Source organism: Euprymna scolopes, chromosome 43 (genome assembly GCF_053919585.1).
Source record: "Euprymna scolopes isolate OS-2025 chromosome 43, ASM5391958v1, whole genome shotgun sequence".
Taxonomy (NCBI): Eukaryota; Metazoa; Mollusca; class Cephalopoda; order Sepiida; family Sepiolidae; genus Euprymna; species Euprymna scolopes.
The window spans coordinates 11,661,784-11,683,668 of NC_136524.1; the positions used below are offsets into that span (position 1 = coordinate 11,661,784).

The window sequence follows — 21,885 nt, forward strand, 5'->3', positions numbered from 1 at the left end:
ATATAATTCATTAAACTGCACTTATAAAAGAATGCAGATATGATGATAAATTTGTAAAAAGGTGTAATGATAATGAAGTCATATTTACAAATAAAAAAACGTAATAAGTACATAAATCTATAAATGTAAAATTGTTTTTAATATTCAACAAAATAATGCAGTTAAATTATATACCCATAATTAATTCTGTGTAGAGAAGATAAACAGCTTTGTTTTCCCATGGATTTTCACTCTGAAGATCTATAGCATGGAGGATGTATTTGGTTAATGTCATCAAAACAACGGTCAAAAGAATGGCATACTGGAAAATAAATGAACACAAATTCAGTTTATAAATTTTATTGACAAAGTTAGCATTTAAACATGCAGATGATAATGTTTTTAAAATGTTGCAATCATAAAAATGTAAAGTTAAATTTGGTACAAAAAATTTCATGTGAAATAAAGTTAACACAAGATTTACAAATAAAAATTTAGAGGAATTTCTTTTCATTGGCCTTTAGCATATAACTCAAACTAAAATACATTTTTTTTTGCCTTTAAATTAGGATCAAAGTGTAATATCTGTTCTGTTCTTGGTTGAAGGAGGAGAAAATCCTTGACTAGACCAATTTAATTTTTGTCAGAATCAGAATGCTCCTTTTTCAAGAGCTGATTATCCCCCACATAAAGTGACCCTCATAGGAAGGCAAGCCAAATACAGATCTTTGGTATGAAATCGAACTTGTGATAAAGATAGGGTGATAAAGATAATGGGTAAAAGAAGGAAAGGGAGAAAAATTTGAGCACTGGTAAAAAATCTGCATGACAGAAAGGAAATATTATACACCAAAAATCACAAATTGATCAATTAGTTTCATTTTTATACAGAAAATCATTTTAAAGTCATTTTAAGCAAAAATTTGAATTATTTGGAGTTATTTCATTCAGACTTTTTAAGATGTTGTAAGATGATCACTTATAATTTTTCATAAAATTTGATGTTTTTACTTAAAATAAAACTACTTAATTAATTTACATGATTTGTTGTGTACAATATTTTCCTTCCATCATATATGTAGAGCATACAGATTTTCTTTGCTTTTACTTTTCATGAGGGAGGGAGAGTCCTGGGTAATCACTAAAGCTAAAAAAAAAAAAAAAAAAAAAAAAAAAAAAGTAACACTTTATAACTCTTATTTTGTGCTCCCCTCCCGGATAGTACTGGGAAGACATGTTAATTGTAAAATAAAATTTATAAGTGCATTCATTATTTGTTATATAAAATCATAGCTATATGAATATGTATACAGACACAACAAAAAAGAAAAAAAAGTTTAACATTTCCTCAAAATGTCTAGGTTCTTGCATAGGTAAAAAATCTTACTGAAATGTCATGAATTCAATCATTTTCTATGCCTGAATTCATTTGAAATATATATATACTTTTAACATTAAAAAAATGCTGTAATATATTTTATTATTCTTAAAATTATTCCAATATAATCAAATTTGACAAAGAGAAAATTTGATATCAGGTAAAATAAAAGAAAAAGATCTGAAAAATTTATATTGATTTTTATACTTTTATTTATGAAATAATATCACAATAATAATACTATTGAGAGAAAAAAAAATTGATTTTTAATAAAGAATTCTATAAATATACAAGTCTATTTAAGTAAAAGGAAAAGAGTATTTACCTCAAATCCAAAGACTAACTGTACTGAAGCTCCACGCAATAAAGTACTATAATAGGCAATGTTAATGAAATAAGCATCCACACTTGCAAGAGCAAATATCAATGCTAAAGGAAATAGAAAATAATTACATTTAAAAACATCATCAAATACCAAACAGCTTGCGAGTATAAATCTAAAAAAATTTAATCATAATTATTTTTTCCAAATTTATTACAATATATATATCACATCACAAGTTAGTTGAAAAACAAAAACAAACAAAGTGATCAATGATAGGTTATACAATAAATAATATAAAGTATTTTATTTAAAAACTATAGCTTACAATGTCTGTTAGGTAAACCCAAGTTTCGATTCTATCTAGTCATGCCATTTATAAATTTAGATTATAATATTATATAATACATATTAGTAATTTATTTATTAGATAATTATATTACATAATAAATATGAGGAGTACATTATTTCAAATAATAAACAAATGTTCATTTCATATACACAATATCAGCAATATAGAAAGGGTTGTAAACAGTATATACTTACCTATAACTCTGATATGGAACCGAATTGTAATCATTGGACTTCTCTCCATCTAAAAGATGCAACAAAAAATTGAATAAAATCAAAGTTAATGTAAAAACAGTAGGAAAAATTCCTTAGATTATTTCATATGTGTCTTAAAAAAAAGTTAACGTTATTTATTAATATGCTTAACTAGTTAGAAATAGTCCAATTTTACTTTTCTTTTGTTAAAAAGCAAATCTGAGAGAAGTTAACCTATTAAAGTATCCAAAAATATTTTAAAATCTTTAATGGTTCTTAAAGAATTGCCTCTTATCACTTTAAACAGCAAAAAACCTGTACTGAGAAATGTTATTCCTGAAACATGCCCAGTAATTATGTCAGCCCACTAACACAATATTTCCATGTAAATGACACAGGATCTTCCATGAATGCACATCAAACATGATCAACTCCATAAAGTACATATCTTCTTCTTTGGTTCATGATGATACAAAACTGCCTCTTTTTCTTATATTAGACGTTTCCCTGGTACATCAACTGCTCTACATTTACTAACCCTAACCCGACAAGAACCTGAAGTGAATCTGGTAACTAAATGCGTAATCACTTTGTCTCTAATCTTCAACCTCAACACTTTTCTCCCAAAGATAAACTTTTCCTCATGAGTAGTCACAATTAAATGGCTTTTGTGTTGCAATTTCATCAGCAAGTCAATTGCTTTCATATCACTCAAGAACTTTCTGTCTTTTCCATTACTTATCAATAGATAATCTACTTGGACCTTTGCTCAAATTTATATGCAATAAGATGGCTTTCCCTTTTCTTTAAAACAATATTTGTAACCAACATATTCATTACAACATCAAATTCTAAGATTCTTTCTCCTGCTGTACTCCTATCACTATTTCCATGTTCCCCGTGCACTCTCAAATATACCATGAGGCATCTTTTCAAGATGACTAATCTGTCACAGCAGGTAATTTTTTTCATCAATCTTACTAGTTACTGTAATAAATCCATCATAAACCCATCTTTCGTATATTCATCCAAGCAACATTGTGGTGTAAAAAACACAACGAAGGCATCAAAAGCTTCACAGGACCAAATGCTGCTTGGAAAGAAAATCAAAGCTATGCCTTAAAAAATTGAGGTGGAAATTCTTTCCCTAAAAGAATACCATCTGAGAACATATGTAGATAATTTAGACAGAAATTACTACACTAGACATAAAAGACTGTTTAAAGTGCTTGAAAAGATTATTAACATCAAATGCTGGAACATTGTCTTTGAGTATATATTTATGCAGTATGTTACTGACAAATAGTGGGTTGGATTTACAGCAACAATATGGAGTAAATATCAGGAAGGTGAACAAAAACAGCTCATCTTGGTTAGGTAGCCAAGAATGGCCCTGTCAACAGGAGCACCTTAAATGATTGGTAAAAATATGATATCTCCGAAACACATAGGAACCAATAAATAAGAGTTGCTTTTGGCAAAAATATGCCAACAAATTGTATATGGCTTAATAATCTGTGTAAATATGCAATAGAGAACTTTCTTTTTCAGAAATTTAGTCATTGTGATAAGGCCAATTATGCAGTGATTGACCTCGTAAAGTGCAAGCGATAATTTATTAAAATGAGAGACATGGTGAAATATGTTGTGAATGAATTGTGAAGAAACGTATGTGGATTGATTTTGCTAGTTGAAATACCTCAACTAAATGGAACAGACAAGCCAGTTAACACTTGGCGAATGGCCTGGTGAATGAGGATGGCACCTCTATCAGCTGTTTTAACAGCCAAGTTTGAAATTTCTTCCACTAAACGAATATTGTTTTGCAGAAAACATTTCTTAGAAATATTCACACTGTAGAATTCTCTGTAACCAGACTAAAACCTAACATTAAATACAATAAGGAAGTTTCTAGACTGAAGAAAAGTCTTATGATTAAGAACTATAACTCTTAGACTGCCAGTTCTGCCGTTCAATCCCGTTAAAATTTCTGCCTGTAGTAACCTTTTGGTGGAGAGATGTTATAGCTATCAAATTTTAAATGGTCATAAATGAAGAGAAAAGTACTCTTTCATTATCATGTCACAAGTCAATCTCAATGATAGCAAAATTACACAAATTTCACTTTGAATTGCTTCTGCATCCACTCCATTCTCCAGATTTGCCCCCAGCTACTACTAGCTATTTGCAGACCATAATAGAATGCTTCAGACAAAGAGATTTGGCTCAAATCAAGACATGATATAAGAAACTGAAAAAGAAAAAGGCACTGAATTGTTAGAAACCACTGGAATCAATGTATCACCTTAGGAGATGACAAAATCAAAAAGCTTAAAAGCTGTTAGATATGGGACTTATAGAATGATTTGTTATAAGATAATTATCTCTAGTAATCAAATAATATCATAAAACCATATAAAATCAAGACTTGCCAAATATTATTTAGTCCCTATCTTTTTTTAGGCTAGAAAGGTTTTAAAATAACCATGCTTTTTGATTTCACTAATGACTTAATATTAAGGCCATTAAATGAGTCTATACTCTGCATAATTGCTCTGAAATTGCACCCAATTAGTAAGAAAATAAGTGACATTGCATCTGTCATTTTCTCATTTTTAAAATAATATAACTAAAATAAAACTAGAAACATTTTTGGTTTGTTCACGTTAGCAGATACATTTTTTAAGATAAATTATTATAAGAACAAAGAAAAAAAAAGAGAAAAAAATTAATTTGAAACTCCAACATTTTAGTTTCTAGGTTTTATCAAAATATATTAATTGACTTTAATCAAAGTTTTACATGTTTAAATCTCTTGAAAAAAATTAATATTAGATGAAAAAAAATTATTTCTATTTTTCAAATAAAATAAAAAAAGAAACTCTTACATAATCCACTCTGTCTTCAGCCAACCAATGAAAACATTTCAAGAACAATAGTAAGGTGAACATAGCAACAAATCGTGGATTGAAATCATCTCGAAAAACTGTAAATGCTAAACATGTTTCTGTCACAGCGTACCATGATCTTTCTATGAGATGCTGCAATAAAAAAAAGTTTGATGTTCATTTTGTTCTAGTATCAAAATATTAAAAATAGATATAAGCGCAAATGTTGACGCACAAATTCATTATTGTACATAAAACGATCAAATATAATTTTCACTGCAAAATTCACATTTTACCATTTAAAATTTTAAAGAGTATTATTTTTATTTTGTTAAATATGCATATTTAATCTTTTTTAAAATAAATAAAAAAGATGATCTTATTAAATAAAAAGTACACAAAACTTCATTAAAATTAATTCTTATTTATGTTTTAGAATACCCTTTAAAGATATTTTTATGCTAAAAACATAAATACCAACAACTTTTAATTTGTCATTTTTCTTGCATTCAGTTAAGCACCAAAAGCTGATTTGGGACATTTTTTTCTCTATGCATCACTCTTTAATACACTGACAACTTTTCAATGCGAAAAACTTTAATATTGTAAAATATAACTTTATTTTTATTTATTTTTTTGCACAAGGTGTTTTAAAATATATCTTTATAAAAATACAAACAAAGGCAAAATCAGTGTGTTCATAAAAGTAAACAAACCATTAATAAAAAAAACAAAAACAACACTTTTCATTTTCAATTTTTATCAATGTACATGTCCTGCACACTATTAATTTTTCAGCTAAAAAAATTTTTTTTTTTTAAATACTTGCATTTATGTATAACTAATAAAAATACATACAATATAGTTAGGTTTATATTTTAAATGTCTTTTGCATTGAAACCATGGTAATTTTTTTTAAGCTATGTGGAATTTACTTAACAGTTGACTTCATAATTAAACCAAATTCAAAATTCTTAAACATTAATAGAGTTAGTTTCTGTATTGAAATTAGGCAAAAATAAAGTTTGCTTGGTCCCGTCAATCAACAATATTTAAAGAAATTTAATAATTATAATTAGAAAATTTCCAAACGCATAATCGAGGGCATCAACTAATTTATATTTGTAAATTTATATTTTTGAATCTCATGTTTGTGGCTACAAAATCATACACTCATAGTTAAGACCAAATAGATTAAAGCTTGAAAACACACTTCTAATTAAAATAGTAAAAGTCATAAAATTAACATTTTAACATGCATAAAAAGACAGTGAAACATCAATGCGAATAAAAAAATAAATTTATTTTTACTTCATCCTCTATCAAAAAGAAAGAATAATCAAATTATTGTAATTTATATATTGAATAAATTAAAGGGATGAAGGTCTGAAGTAATAATTTTCACCTGGAAGCTACTGTAGATTACATAATAAGATTAACATTAGTCAATTGAGGCGCTCTGTGCCAGAGAGGTGACACCACGAGTGGCTCAAATATCTGTTTTCTATGGCATTTCATTTTCTCACTCATGCTCTATCTTTTGAGCTGGTCAACTAAGCGTTATCGCTTTGTTACTCTGGTGCAGTTGTCCTTTGAAATATGATGAAACGAACTAGCAAAATATGCCCTAATTGTCTTTGGCATCTTTGCCCATCTGGCACAGCACTGAATTCATCTTGACCCCGAAAAAAACAAAAAGTTATTTTGTGAATCAGTTGAACATTTAAATAACTTCAGCAATTGTAATAAAAAACTATCCTAGGATATTTTACTTGCCAAGAACAATGAATTCTTGTACATTATAACATCAACTCTTACATTGACCAATTTATTGATACTATACTCCATCCAGTGTAGTAATCAAATTTTTAACTCCAATCAAAGGTAGAAACAGTTATTTTCAGTAAGAAAATATTGCACAGGTGGGATCAACATTTGTATACAGATGTGATTTTAATGTAATATCCCTTTCAAATGATGCTAGGATTTGGAATGTTCCAGGTGTATTTATTGTAGCAGAAGTCTATCAAAAAAAAAAAAAAAAAGAAAAATATTTCTGGCTGCAAATCACTAAGGATAGGAATTGCAGGAGAACAATTAAATGTCTAGAAGTAGCAATATCCACTGACCATAAAATGCTTTGGATAAGCACAGATTTCAAGGTTGTTCTACCCAAATAGTCATTTTAAAAACTAAACCATTTTAATTCCTCAAAGTATCATCATTTTGATTGGAAATGAATATCAATATCCTTAATAAATAATAATCAATATGATATATTTGAAGAATTCTGAGCAAATAAAATGATAAAAATGTTATGAAACTGTCATTTTCATAAGTTTTTTTTTCTACTATCCCCCACCCCCACTTTCTTTTAAAAATTTATTATTCTTCTGATAAATTTTGTCAGGAAATTTGGAACCATTTCAGGAGAGATATAAATCTAAACCTTTTTTTAGTGTATGAAATAAACTGACCTATTTACTTTGTTCTCTTAAAAAATAAGACTTCAACATGACAAGTATCAAATATTAAAAAAATATTTTTGATACTCCAACTAGTAAGTAAATCTTTTACTTTTTTATGCATTAAAATTATAATTGTATGTTGTTTTTTTTGTAGTAGCAATTTTTAATTATCTCATCCAGAAAAATATTGTTTTCATTTCAGTGAAAATCAATAATTTGACTGTTTTGCTGATATTATCACTGATATTGCTATCAGTCAGCAGCAGCTGTTTACAAAGTTACCAATAAATACTTTGTTTACAGGCTTAAAATAAAAAATTTTTTGTGCTAATGCAGCTTGTGGTTCTTTTATAAAATAATGGATCTTTAGAAAAATACTGGTTTCTAAAAATACTCAACTTTCAAACTTTAATTCTAGTCAGAAAGAAGTTTCTACCTGCCAATTAAAAAAGATTGTCTTTTTTATGCAATTATTATACTCTAAAAATCTTACTAGAAAAAAATTTAGAATTTAGAGTAGAGAAGGGATCAGTTTTATATATACATTTAACAAAATGATTCTTCATTCATTTCCAGACCAATCTTGCTTTTTAGAACAGTTAGCTCTCCAAATTCTTCTGCTTTTTTCAAGTTGAAAAGTTACTATAAAAAACAATTACCCTACCATTCCCCTTATATTTGAGTGACAAGTTGACATTCTAGAAGTGCTTTCCCTTAGAATGTGTCATACCACCAAAGTCTGAATGGAAAAATTTTTCCCTCTCAGAAAGACCCTTTTAAAACAATGTGATAGTCTAAAAAATATATATTTCTGTGGAAATATTCTTTATTCACTTATATTTCTTTTTTATATATAAAATCCTTATTTAAGAAGCTCATCTAATGAATGAATGTCAAAAGTCTATATTCAAAATTTCATACATATATATAATAAAAATCATGCAAACGCACCCCCCCCTCCACAAACAAACATAGGATTTATCTCCCATAGAAAAAATTTGGTTACCTGACCTAAAACACTAGAATGGCTCTGAAATGGAGGATTTTTCTACATTAAATTCTAAAATAATTCTTTCTGAAATAATTGTTCTTTTTTACTTCTTTCCTGAAGTGTTAAAGTTAAAATTTTCGGTGCAAGTCTATAAATGGGCCACAACAAATCTTTTATGCAATAAAAATCTGAAAAAAATCTTTATAATGTACATACTTGTTACTGCATGAAAGTGTCATATTCCAAAAATCATGTAAATCGATCAAGTAGTTTTTTTTTTTATTTAAGAAAATCAAATATTATCGGACGATTCATCGAAGAAAAAGCCACGCGCCATCTTGTTTGAGAGATAACGCAACTAACGACCCCTAGGGATAATAAATAAATAAATTGACTTCTTTTAATAAAGAGAATGTGTCTTTGGGTTTGTATTACTGTACACATAGATTTGAAAAAGTTGTGAAAAAACAAATAAATGTTATCAAAGGCAAGATAAGTTACTTTTCTACTAAACTGAATAATTTTTTAGTGTTTTTATTCAATGTAGCATGTTTATTCAGTTCGAAATACATACAGTATTTACCGATGTATTGGAAAATTTAAAATGGCGCCGGCTTCTCTGTTGAACACTATGTTCGGGAAAATGAGTTAAAAATAAAAAAATATACAATATACTATTAAAACCCACCAAATATATGCCAGCCTATGTCACAGTAACATATTGAGCGACTTTTTAACAGTATTTTGTCTAGTTTTTTTTATTTATAACCCCTTTTCCCAAACTTACCGTATGAAAGAGAGTCGGGCGCCATTTTAAATTTTCTAATACATCGGTAAACACTATGTTTTTCGAGCTGAATAAACATGTTACATTAAATAAAAACGCTAGAAAATTATCCAGTTAGGTAGAAAAGTAACTTATCTTGCCTTTAATAACATTTATTTATTATATATTTGTTTTTTGACAACTTTTTTGAATCTATGTGTACAGTAATACAAACCCAAAAAGGGTTTTCGACATTAAAAAAAAAAAAAAAAAAAAACTAAAAATAGTCGATGGTCTGCCCTCCGCATTATCTTTAATAAAGAGAATGTGTCTTTTAATAAAGAAGTCAATTTATTTATTTATTATCCCTAAAAATCATAAAATTTGTTTTTTCTTCAAAAAAAAAAAAAAAAAAAAAATAAGTACTTCGCTTATTAAAGTCTGTTTTCAGACGAACAAAAAAAAAAAAAAAAAAACTAGTGTTTTCCACATTCTCTTTATTAAAAGAAGTCAATTTATTTATTTATTATCCCTAAAAATTGTAAAAATTGATTTTCTTAAAAAAAAAAAAGTACTTGATTGATAAAATATTCGATGATCTGCATGTACTGCCCTTGTTGACCCATATTTCTGCCAGGGGTCGTTAGTTGCGTTATCTCTCAAACAAGATGGCGCGTGGCTTTTTCTTCGATGAATCGTCCGATAATATTTGATTTTCTTAAATAAAAAAAAAACTACTTGATCGATTTATGTGATTTTTGGAATATGACATTTTCATGCAGTGACAAGTACGTACATTATAAAGATTTTTTTCAGATTTTTATAGTAAAAAAGATTACTTGTGGACCATTTATAGACTTGCATCAAATTTTCCTTTGAACTGCCGAATACTATTAAATGTTTGCGAGAAAAAAAATGTTTTTCTTCAGCTTGCAATATTCTTGGCACATGCAAAAACGACAATCCTTTTTCTTTTTCGATATCTGTAAAAATCCGTCTTTTTTTTTCCCTTCCCACTGACACACAACTTCATTATACATACACCCCAATATTTAACTAATGAAGTGGTTCCATAATTTGTTAAATGAATTGGGGAAAAACAACCAAAAAATAAATTCTAAAATAAGTGTATGTCTGCTGTGAGTGATTCTATAATTTGTTTTAGTGATATTTATGACCCTCTCATTGTGTTATTCGTTGCCAACTGACAATCTCATTAACTTTTATCCCCAAGTGGCCTTTGGCCTTGATAAACGGTGACAGATTTTCTATAAGATCCTTTCTGTATTAAATGAATGATTTAGACATTGGTTAAATTCTATTTCAGTCAGTCAAAATATTTAGAATAGAAGGAGTCTCACTTAATCTCAAAACAAACTATAATGTATACTCAAACCATGTTTTAGTACTAAAACGTTTTACTGTATCCGTGAAGTGTTAAAAAGTTTTACTGCATCAGTGAAGTGCTAAAGTGTTTTACTGTATCTGTGAAGTGCTAAAATGTTTTACTGCATCAGTGAAGTGCTAAAGTGTAGGAAATTTTTTTTAAACATTTCTACACTAATCTTTAATATTTTCAAGATATGGAACTCTTTTTTCCTGCTGACTGTTTTCTCTCTACTTTTAACCTTGGTCTTTTCAAAACTAAAATCAATAAACATCTCTTGTCTTTGTGATAATCATCTTTTGTTCTTGTTAGTTCCTTACATTAAGTGGCTTCATGCCTTGTCTAGAATGATTTCCAAAAGAAAAAAGTTAAAATATTAACTTCTAACTCATGTGGGAGTTTACATTTTGGCATTTAATATACAATGGAAGTTCCTTGAAATCATAAACACCCATCCCTGCCAAACCCAGATAAACAATGTGGACCTCATCAGTATGCCCTGTATTTAAGAATTCAGATGATCCCTCATCTCCCTCTCAGTACAGACCAATACGTCTCCTATGCATCATGAGTAAGTTGCTGGAACCTGTGTTAAATAGAGAAGTAGTTAACCACCTGTAAAAAATAACCTTCTTTATAAGATGCAATATGGTTTCTGTTCTGCTTATTATTAGTTATATATCATAGGATTAGCGAATCTATTGACGGAGGCTTCCTTTCTAGGGCAATTGCTCTTGACATATCAAAGGCCTTTTATAGGGTATGGCATAAAGGTTTATTTCATAAAATCTCCAGCTACAGTATAGCTGGAAATGTCTTTTCAATTATTAATTCATTTCTCTCTGATTGGTTCATAAGAGAAGTGGTTGATCGGTAGAAATCAGAAATTTACAGTATTAATGCTGGAGCCCCTCGGGGGTCCATCCTGGGCCCAATTCTCTTCCTAATCTACATAAATGATCTCCCAAATCACATCCTAAGATCATTCCTAGACATTTATGTTGACGACTCTACATCTATGGCAACATTTCAATGACCAAGTTCTCTCTGATTCTCTCTCCTCTGATTTTGGGCATGTAATACAATGAGGAAAGAGGTGGCTGGTTAATTTTAATTCATCTAAAACCAAGCTTCTATCTTTACATCATCAATGCTCTGATCCCCATCTGGCATCAACTGAAATGAATGGCTCTCATTTTGTGGAGGCTCCATATTTTGACAAGCTTTTGGGTTTGATCTTTACTCCTTATCTGAAATGGAACACCTACATGAAATCCATTCCCAAGGTCACTGGAAAAATAGCAGGATTATTCTACCGCTCCAGTAGATATCCCACTGCTGATGCAATTCTCTACCTGTATAAGAGTCAAGTATGTCCAAAGATGGAGTACTGTTGCCACATCTGGGCAGGAGCTGCTAGAAGCAGCTTATCCTGCCTTGACAGAGTTCAAAATAGACTTTGTAGCCTAGTGAAGGATGCCCTTTTCTTTTCCCAGCAACCTCTTTCCCAGAGAAGGGATGTTGCAAGCCTGTCTCTGCTTTATCGTTATTTTCATGGCAAGTGCTCATCTGAACTCCAATCTATGCCCCCTCACACTGCCTGACTTTCATGAAAAACACTTGTTTAACTGAAACCACTATCAATAATTTGCCCCACTCTTTATCTGTGCCTAAACCTAAACATAGATTCCATGAACAAAGCTTTATTCTTAGAATTGCATGCGTGTGAAAATCTCTTCTGTTTCCTTGCTTTCCAATGACTACAATATGGTTGTCTTCAAGTCTAGTGTGAACATATTCTTGATAAATCATCCCCTTAAGTAATCCAGTTTACCAAATTTCCACTACTAATGATGACTATAATATTGTTCCCATTGACGGTTGTACACTCATTAACGCTTGAGTGGCCTCCAAACCTTGACAAGTAGTGACTCCTTTGTAAAAAAAAAAAAAAAGTGCTCATCTGAACTCCAATCTATGCCCCCCCCCCACACTGCCTGACTTTCATGAAAAACACTTGTTTTACTGGAACCACTATCAATAATTTGCCCCACTCTTTATCTGTGCGTAAACCTAAACATAGATTCCATGAACAAAGCTTTATTCTTAGAATTGCATGCGTGTGAAAATCTCTTCTGTTTCCTTGCTTTCCAATGACTACAATATGGTTGTCTTCAAGTCTAGTGTGAACATATTCTTGATAAATCATCCCCTTAAGTAATCCAGTTTACCAAATTTCCACTACTAATGATGACTATAATATTGTTCCCATTGACGGTTGTACACTCATTAACGCTTGAGTGGCCTCCAAACCTTGACAAGTAGTGACTCCTTTGTAAAAAAAAAAAAAAAGTGCTCATCTGAACTCCAATCTATGCCCCCCCCACACTGCCTGACTTTCATGAAAAACACTTGTTTTACTGGAACCACTATCAATAATTTGCCCCACTCTTTATCTGTGCCTAAACCTAAACATAGATTCCATGAACAAAGCTTTATTCTTAGAATTGCATGCGTGTGAAAATCTCTTCTGTTTCCTTGCTTTCCAATGACTACAATATGGTTGTCTTCAAGTCTAGTGTGAACATATTCTTGATAAATCATCCCCTTAAGTAATCCAGTTTACCAAATTTCCACTACTAATGATGACTATAATATTGTTCCCATTGACGGTTGTACACTCATTAACGCTTGAGTGGCCTCCAAACCTTGACAAGTAGTGACTCCTTTGTAAAAAAAAAAAAAAAGTGCTCATCTGAACTCCAATCTATGCCCCCCCCACACTGCCTGACTTTCATGAAAAACACTTGTTTTACTGGAACCACTATCAATAATTTGCCCCACTCTTTATCTGTGCCTAAACCTAAACATAGATTCCATGAACAAAGCTTTATTCTTAGAATTGCATGCGTGTGAAAATCTCTTCTGTTTCCTTGCTTTCCAATGACTACAATATGGTTGTCTTCAAGTCTAGTGTGAACATATTCTTGATAAATCATCCCCTTAAGTAATCCAGTTTACCAAATTTCCACTACTAATGATGACTATAATATTGTTCCCATTGACGGTTGTACACTCATTAACGCTTGAGTGGCCTCCAAACCTTGACAAGTAGTGACTCCTTTGTAAAAAAAAAAAAAAAGTGCTCATCTGAACTCCAATCTATGCCCCCCCCCACACTGCCTGACTTTCATGAAAAACACTTGTTTTACTGGAACCACTATCAATAATTTGCCCCACTCTTTATCTGTGCCTAAACCTAAACATAGATTCCATGAACAAAGCTTTATTCTTAGAATTGCATGCGTGTGAAAATCTCTTCTGTTTCCTTGCTTTCCAATGACTACAATATGGTTGTCTTCAAGTCTAGTGTGAACATATTCTTGATAAATCATCCCCTTAAGTAATCCAGTTTACCAAATTTCCACTACTAATGATGACTATAATATTGTTCCCATTGACGGTTGTACACTCATTAACGCTTGAGTGGCCTCCAAACCTTGACAAGTAGTGACTCCTTCGTAAAAAAAAAAAAAAAGTGCTCATCTGAACTCCAATCTATGCCCCCCCCCACACTGCCTGACTTTCATGAAAAACACTTGTTTTACTGGAACCACTATCAATAATTTGCCCCACTCTTTATCTGTGCCTAAACCTAAACATAGATTCCATGAACAAAGCTTTATTCTTAGAATTGCATGCGTGTGAAAATCTCTTCTGTTTCCTTGCTTTCCAATGACTACAATATGGTTGTCTTCAAGTCTAGTGTGAACATATTCTTGATAAACCATCCCCTTAAGTAATCCAGTTTACCAAATTTCCACTACTAATGATGACTATAATATTGTTCCCATTGACGGTTGTACACTCATTAACGCTTGAGTGGCCTCCAAACCTTGACAAGTAGTGACTCCTTCGTAAAAAAAAAAAAAAAGTGCTCATCTGAACTCCAATCTATGCCCCCCCCACACTGCCTGACTTTCATGAAAAACACTTGTTTTACTGGAACCACTATCAATAATTTGCCCCACTCTTTATCTGTGCGTAAACCTAAACATAGATTCCATGAACAAAGCTTTATTCTTAGAATTGCATGCGTGTGAAAATCTCTTCTGTTTCCTTGCTTTCCAATGACTACAATATGGTTGTCTTCAAGTCTAGTGTGAACATATTCTTGATAAACCATCCCCTTAAGTAATCCAGTTTACCAAATTTCCACTACTAATGATGACTATAATATTGTTCCCATTGACGGTTGTACACTCATTAACGCTTGAGTGGCCTCCAAACCTTGACAAGTAGTGACTCCTTCGTAAAAAAAAAAAAAAAGTGCTCATCTGAACTCCAATCTATGCCCCCCCGACACTGCCTGACTTTCATGAAAAACACTTGTTTAACTGAAACCACTATCAATAATTTGCCCCACTCTTTATCTGTGCCTAAACCTAAACATAGATTCCATGAACAAAGCTTTATTCTTAGAATTGCATGCGTGTGAAAATCTCTTCTGTTTCCTTGCTTTCCAATGACTACAATATGGTTGTCTTCAAGTCTAGTGTGAACATATTCTTGATAAATCATCCCCTTAAGTAATCCAGTTTACCAAATTTCCACTACTAATGATGACTATAATATTGTTCCCATTGACGGTTGTACACTCATTAACGCTTGAGTGGCCTCCGAACCTTGACAAGTAGTGACTCCTTTGTAAAAAAAAAAAAAAAATCTATGTTGATTTCTCTTTTGGTACCAGCAGTTTTTAATGATACTCCCTCTTAAATGCAAACTCGTTTTCAATAAAAATAAAGTGTAACTAGTAGCATTCATACTCATCAAGCGAGTTTTGTGAATTACATTTATTTTTAAAAATAAAATCTTTTTTTTTTTTTTTTTAAATAAATGCGGTTTGTGATTTTCTTTCAAGAAATATTTATTTTCAAATATATTTAACTTTTGAGCTTTAATTGTAGTACTAAATGATTTTATAGGTGTCAAAAAAATAAATAAGATTTTACTATTTTAAGTAATTATGTGGTAATACCCTAAAAAAAAAAAAAAACAAACTTAGTTGCAAAAATAAAAAATAAAACTATTTTAGGATTTAAAATAGAGGGGAGGGGGGGGGGAGGAAATCAGTTTCACATATAAATTAGATCCCACAATTCTTGGCCATTCTTGCCTTTCGAGTAGTTAGTACTAATTCTTTTGATATTTTTTTTCAATTTGGAAAGTTTATATATATATAAAAATAAAATTATGTTACCATTAAATCAAGGTCTGAGTGACAAGCCCACCTCCTAAAAGTGCCTTCCTTGAACCTGTTATGTCATTAACCTTAAATCTGAGTGATCCTACCATGGAGATTGTCCAAATGGCACCTACTTCAAAAATACATGTCCGAATGACAAGCCCTCCCCATCGTATAAACCATTAAAAAAACCTTGTTGTCTAAAAGAATAAAAAAAATAGATAAATAAATAAAAAATAATAAGCACAGGATCTGTCTCATAAAAAATTAAATTGACTGCCCTAAAACGTTAAAATGAACTGGAAAATGGATAATTTTTACATTAAATTTATGTGAAATTAATCCATCACTCTAAAACCATTTTTTTTCTCTCTGTCAAGTTCTCAGGATGTTCACATGTAATTGCCCCTTTGTCCCTAGTCCTACCACTAACCAGAATCCACGTGACAAGCCTCCTCTTTCTACAAAGATCTTCTAAAAACCACAATAATTGTCAAAAAACTAACAGAATTATTTCTTAGAAATTCCTAAAACGTTATCATGGCCTTAAAATTTAAGATTATTAAATTATTATTGTTTTTATTTCAATTTTTTTTTTTTGCTAGGTTTTTCAGTGTGTTCATATTGTAATGTTTTTGGTAGAGACGGGGGGGGGTGCGAATAAAAGAAATATGGGCAAAAGAAGTGTTAACATAAAAGGTAATCTATTATATAAAAGCGAATGTGTGTGTGTGTGTGTGTGTACTTTTTTATATGTCCAGCAAAAGCTTTTTTCGGGTGGTTACCATGTCTTACAACTTTTTATATACTCCTTAGATTATAATATCTACGATTTACGAAAGGAGGTTGTCACTATCTTTTATTTGAACGACTTTTACATGCTATTTTTGCGCTATTTCTTACTCTTGCATGTTTGTTTGGCTTTTCCGTATAAAAAAGCGAAACTGAATCCAGAGCAAATACATCTACCTGGCACTCATGCCAGGATCGTCCAGAAATCAATGAGCTTTGATCAATGCAGGGAAAACCCATCATATCAGACAACTGCTATTCATTTGGACATTCCCCTTTATATGGGGAAATGGTTTTCCCCAACATCCTGGGGAAACAAACAAATATGCAGAAACTGGCTTGCAGCCAAAATTAAGCGGGGGATTTCATTCCCTATGGCGTGATGTTTGACCTTGTTAAATTTATGCACCTGTGCGAACACATTCACTTCACTTTTTAATCATATAATTTCAACTTCACTTCCTCTGCTCTCTTAGCGTTGCGGTAAGTTATCAACTTACTATTTTCTTTTCCACTTTTGCCTCAAGGCTTCATGTCCGAGCCTACCTACCTACCAAAACGTTTTTTTTTTTTTCCTACACAAACAAACACCCGGGCAATACTGGGCACCCCCGCTAGTCTATATATATATATAAAAGGCAAATGCGGTGCGAACATTTTTGTATTTTCAAGAAAGGCTTTTTTTGTTGGGCTTCTCAGGGGGGGGGGGACTATGTCTTAGAACTTTTTATATACCCCCTAGATCATAATATGTACGATTTGCGAACGCGCGTCGCGTCTAGATTTATTTATGTTGACTTTTATAAAATTCTTGCTATTTCGGCTTCTCACGTGTTCATTCGGCTTTTTCGTATAAAAGCAAAACTGATCTAAAGCCACGGTGCGGTTCCCAGTCTTCCTGCCGGGAACAACCAGAAAGCAATGGGCGTTTGATCAATGTAGGGAAAACTCCTTATATCAGACAATTGCTATTCATATGAACACTCTCCTCTTTATGGGGAGCTGCCCCCCCTCCCAACATTTTGCAAAACAAAAACCAAAATAACTACCCTGCAGTAAAAGTTCACTGCGGTACTTCTATGGCATGATCATTCAAATTGCGCACTTGTCAATTTAACTTTTAATCATTAAATTTGAACTCTTTTTAGTTACTCTCTTCGTGGGTGAGTGGTAAGTTGTCAGTTTTTTTCACACTTACTTTTCCACCTACGCTTCAATATTCTGGGTTCGATCCTACCTACTGACCCAAACTGTTTCGTACCCCCCCCCCTACCTACAAAAACCCGGGCAATGCTGGGGCAAAAATCTGTTTAAATGTATGTATGTATAATAGTATGTCTTGCAAAAACTTTCAATAGAGGCGATGGATTTCCACGAGATTGGTATCATTTTGAAGCTCGACATTTTGACAACAAATATTGAAAAATTGGCTAAAAACATGAATTCCTTTACGCTGCCCAAGCACTTTTCTACATGGGAGGAATAGTAAAAAATCGTTCCTTCATGACAATTTAGCAAAATTGTTCTTTCTTGAATTAGTTTAAGTATTAAAAAAACCCACTTACTTTCGCTCATGTAGTCATAGCCCAGTCAGTTAAGTGGTAGCATCGTTATCTTAAGATTTCACATTTGAGCCAAGATGTCAGATTTTTTTCTCAATTTTTAAAGTTTTAATATTGAAAAAAGGGTTATTTATGCCATTTTTTTCCATCATGTTCGATGTTTTTTATTTTTCCGATTTTTTTAAAGAAGTTTTAACATTGTTCGCTTGTTCTTTATTTTGCTGTTCTTGTTTTTTTTTTAAATAATATTAAAACAAGGTTATTATGTTTGATTATTCTTTATTTTCCATTTTGTTTTGATTTAAACCCCTCCCCCCCCACACACACACCCCAGTAGATTTAGAAAAGAGAAAAAAAAAATTAAGAGAGGAAATAATAATGAAGAAAAATAAATATCAATGCGAATAGTAAACCCTCCCTCCTTCTCCTCCTCCTCCAGAGCAAACATAAAGCCAGATTCAATCCCCCCTCTCTCTCACACGTCACCAGCAGTGAGAGTCCCAGCACTCCCTTCAATGCTTTTCCCCTCATCCTTTTGTCCCTCTGTAAGACTGACAAACAACTGTAAGAAAAAACCGCTAGCATAAAAACAGTGCTGATTGGCTAAACCAAAAAAGGAAGAAGAAAATATCTAAGCGGAAAAAAACAAAAAAGTTAAAGAACTCAAAGTTAAATTGTAACATATTTTATGTACAAGAAACTGAAACCTAATACTAATAATACCCCTTCTTTTTGAATTAAAATCGCAGTGAGATGAGATGCGAAATTTATCGCTTGGTCATTCCAAAAAGCTATAATGGAGAACCACTGCTGTCCAACCAGGAGAGAGACACCTCACCCATCTACATGAGGATAATTAAAGAGAAATGGATGGACATCACGTTTTAAACTAGACAAAGAAATTAAATTCCAAATCGCCTAAAAACCACAAGAAATCTTTTGATAAAATGTTGTCCATGTGGACCAATATAAAAATGATGTGCGGCACATACAGTCCTCGAGTCGATGAGAACAACACCGAGAAATTAAAAACGGACTGACATATGGCGACATGTTCGCATTTACAGACTTTTATAAAAATCAACACTGGCCTTTTTATTTTGTTTATCTGCAGTTATGTACCCCTTTATGATAACCCATCTAACCCTCAACTCCACCTCCATCCATGTCTTTTTCGAACTGTCATTCCATAACAACATTCATATAATTTTTTTTACTGTATTTTTTTTTGCTTATTTTCTCGTTATGCTTGCTCAACCTCACACCAACCCATTGCGGTTTTGCATTAAATTTCAAAATATGTGTTCAATAAAAATTAAATTTCAAAATATGTGTTAAATAAAACCCTTTTATATCTTATCCATGTGTTGCGCCATTCTTGCTTGTGTTTGAATCATTCAAGGTCAAACGAGGTTATTCACGAATCTTACACAATGTGTCATTTCAGGTTGCCATTCACCTCCTTTTTTTTATATCTTTATTTTGTGTAACAAGCAGCGTAGGGTGGAAGTGCTATTCTGAGTCGAAGATTCTAACCAAGGGTAATCATCCCGACTTAGCTTCTCCCAGCCTGTAGCAATACGAATTGTCTAAAATAGGGAAAACTACATATTTTAGGGATGCAGGTGGAGGTGATTTAGCAGGTGTTAATCTTCAATAATACCAAAGAAATCTTGCTAAATATTCAATTTGTAAATAGTCCTAGTGTTAGGTTTCAGTTTCTTGTACATAAAATATGTTACAATTTAACTTTGAGTTCTTTAACTTCTTATTTTTAATGCATACATGGAATTTTTATGGCATTGCAACATATTTATGTGCATTTACTGCAGATACCTTGGAAAGAATTAATTTCTGGAGATTTTCAGTGCCATATTCGAATTCCTTGCAGAAAAAGTACATTTATATGGCAAATTTCATGGTTTAATCTTGTATTTTAATAAAGATATAGCATTTTTATTAAAAAAAAGTAGTGTAAAAATAGTTATAACTTCCTTATTTTGATCAGGTTTAAATAATTTAAAAAGATCGTTCCTACGTATGCCATTATCAATATATTTTAAACATTTTCAATTTTTTCACGTTTTCATTGTTAATTTAACATACTTTCCTAGACAATAGCAGACATGGATACTACTTATTAATAAAATGACTTCTTGTGTTAGAACAATCACTCAGCATTAACTAAATTAGATGGTATCAAATTGTACCTTAGAATAAATCAATGAAAAATAATTGAGATGTTCCCTATTTTCAACATAGATAATAACATCAGATTAATTAGATATAAGAATTCAAAATTATCTCAAAATTTAATGTGGAAAATTTGAATTTTGGGCAGATATTCTAATTCTCCACGTGATAAAAACTATTTAAAAAAAAAAAAAATTTCTTTTTAATTAAAATTGTCTCAAATTAAAAAAAATTGACAATGTTTCAATGTATTGTTTACATAAACTAATATGAGCAAAAAGCACAGTCTTTCAATGTCTTTTTGTTGCATTCAAAAAAGTCTTTTTGTTGTTTTGTTTCCTTCTTTAAAATAGAATACATGTTAATTTTAGGAGACTTTTTTGTAGGTATGTTTGTATAAACAAAAATCTACTAAAAGAAAAACGTAAAAACATCTGAAATTATTTGCATGTACCATAACCATCAATTTGAAACAAAAAAAAAATTAATAAATATTATGTTGAAGTTACATAATTTACATATTAATTTGTTAAATGCTTAAACTTAAACTGAAACAACATCTTAAAATTATATATAATTTTGTATACAATCTAAATTTACAGAAAAATATAATTCATTTATGTTCGTTATTTTAAAATGAAATAATTTTTTTTAAAAATCATAGTTTACAAACCTCCATTTCTGCAGCTCGTAGTTGACCAAAAAATATTTTCCGCATTAATTTTCCCATTAAGACAACAAATACAAACGCTTGTACATATAGGATCTGTAAAAAAACAAACAAAAAAATTTTGTTTTTAAATAATTCTAAAAAGTAAAAAATGCAAATTATGCAGTATAATTAACTATATTTGAAATTGTGTTCTCTATAACAAATAAATATAATACAACATACCTAATACCTTATGATTTAATTAAAATTAATTACAAATATTTACTATTTCTATATCAGTTAATGTTTATCACTGTATTAAAGAATGTAAGTAAATAAATCAATTTTATTTGTTTATGTGATTGCCAAAGCTATGAAAAAGAACAACTGAGAATTAGTATTAATTTACTTTATTGCGGACTATTATCCTCATCTTTCTTAGTCGTTGTTTCACAACGTTTTGGCCAACTATTCCTCTGGTCTTCGTCAGGTGGTAACTGCAATGGGATAAGAACTCTGAGTCTCCTAACTGCATCCTCAGCAATTACTGTCATTCATAGTTGTCGACTGACCATGTTTTGGCCAAGTAAGCCTCTGATCAGCTTTGTGTAGCATTGAAACCGCTATAAATTAATAATACTCATCTCAATAATAAATTCCAATTAAGAATTATTAGTTTAAATTTAGAGAAATAATAAACAGTATAATAATTC

At 31.0% G+C, this 21,885-nt stretch overlaps 1 protein-coding gene across 2 annotated transcripts in view; it reads right to left on the bottom strand.

The window, feature by feature from the left end:
* The window catches only part of LOC145268188 (E3 ubiquitin-protein ligase synoviolin A-like), a 131,445-nt gene that overhangs the window by 20,962 nt on the left and 88,598 nt on the right, over positions 1-21,885 (bottom strand). For both annotated transcript variants that reach the window (XM_080123423.1, XM_080123424.1), the window contains exons 3-7: positions 21,194-21,286; positions 5,114-5,266; positions 2,226-2,274; positions 1,683-1,786; positions 175-301 (exon numbers count right to left, since the gene is read on the bottom strand). In XM_080123423.1, the coding sequence (XP_079979549.1) occupies positions 175-301; positions 1,683-1,786; positions 2,226-2,274; positions 5,114-5,266; positions 21,194-21,286 (526 nt within the window). The remainder of the gene's footprint in view (positions 1-174; positions 302-1,682; positions 1,787-2,225; positions 2,275-5,113; positions 5,267-21,193; positions 21,287-21,885) is intronic.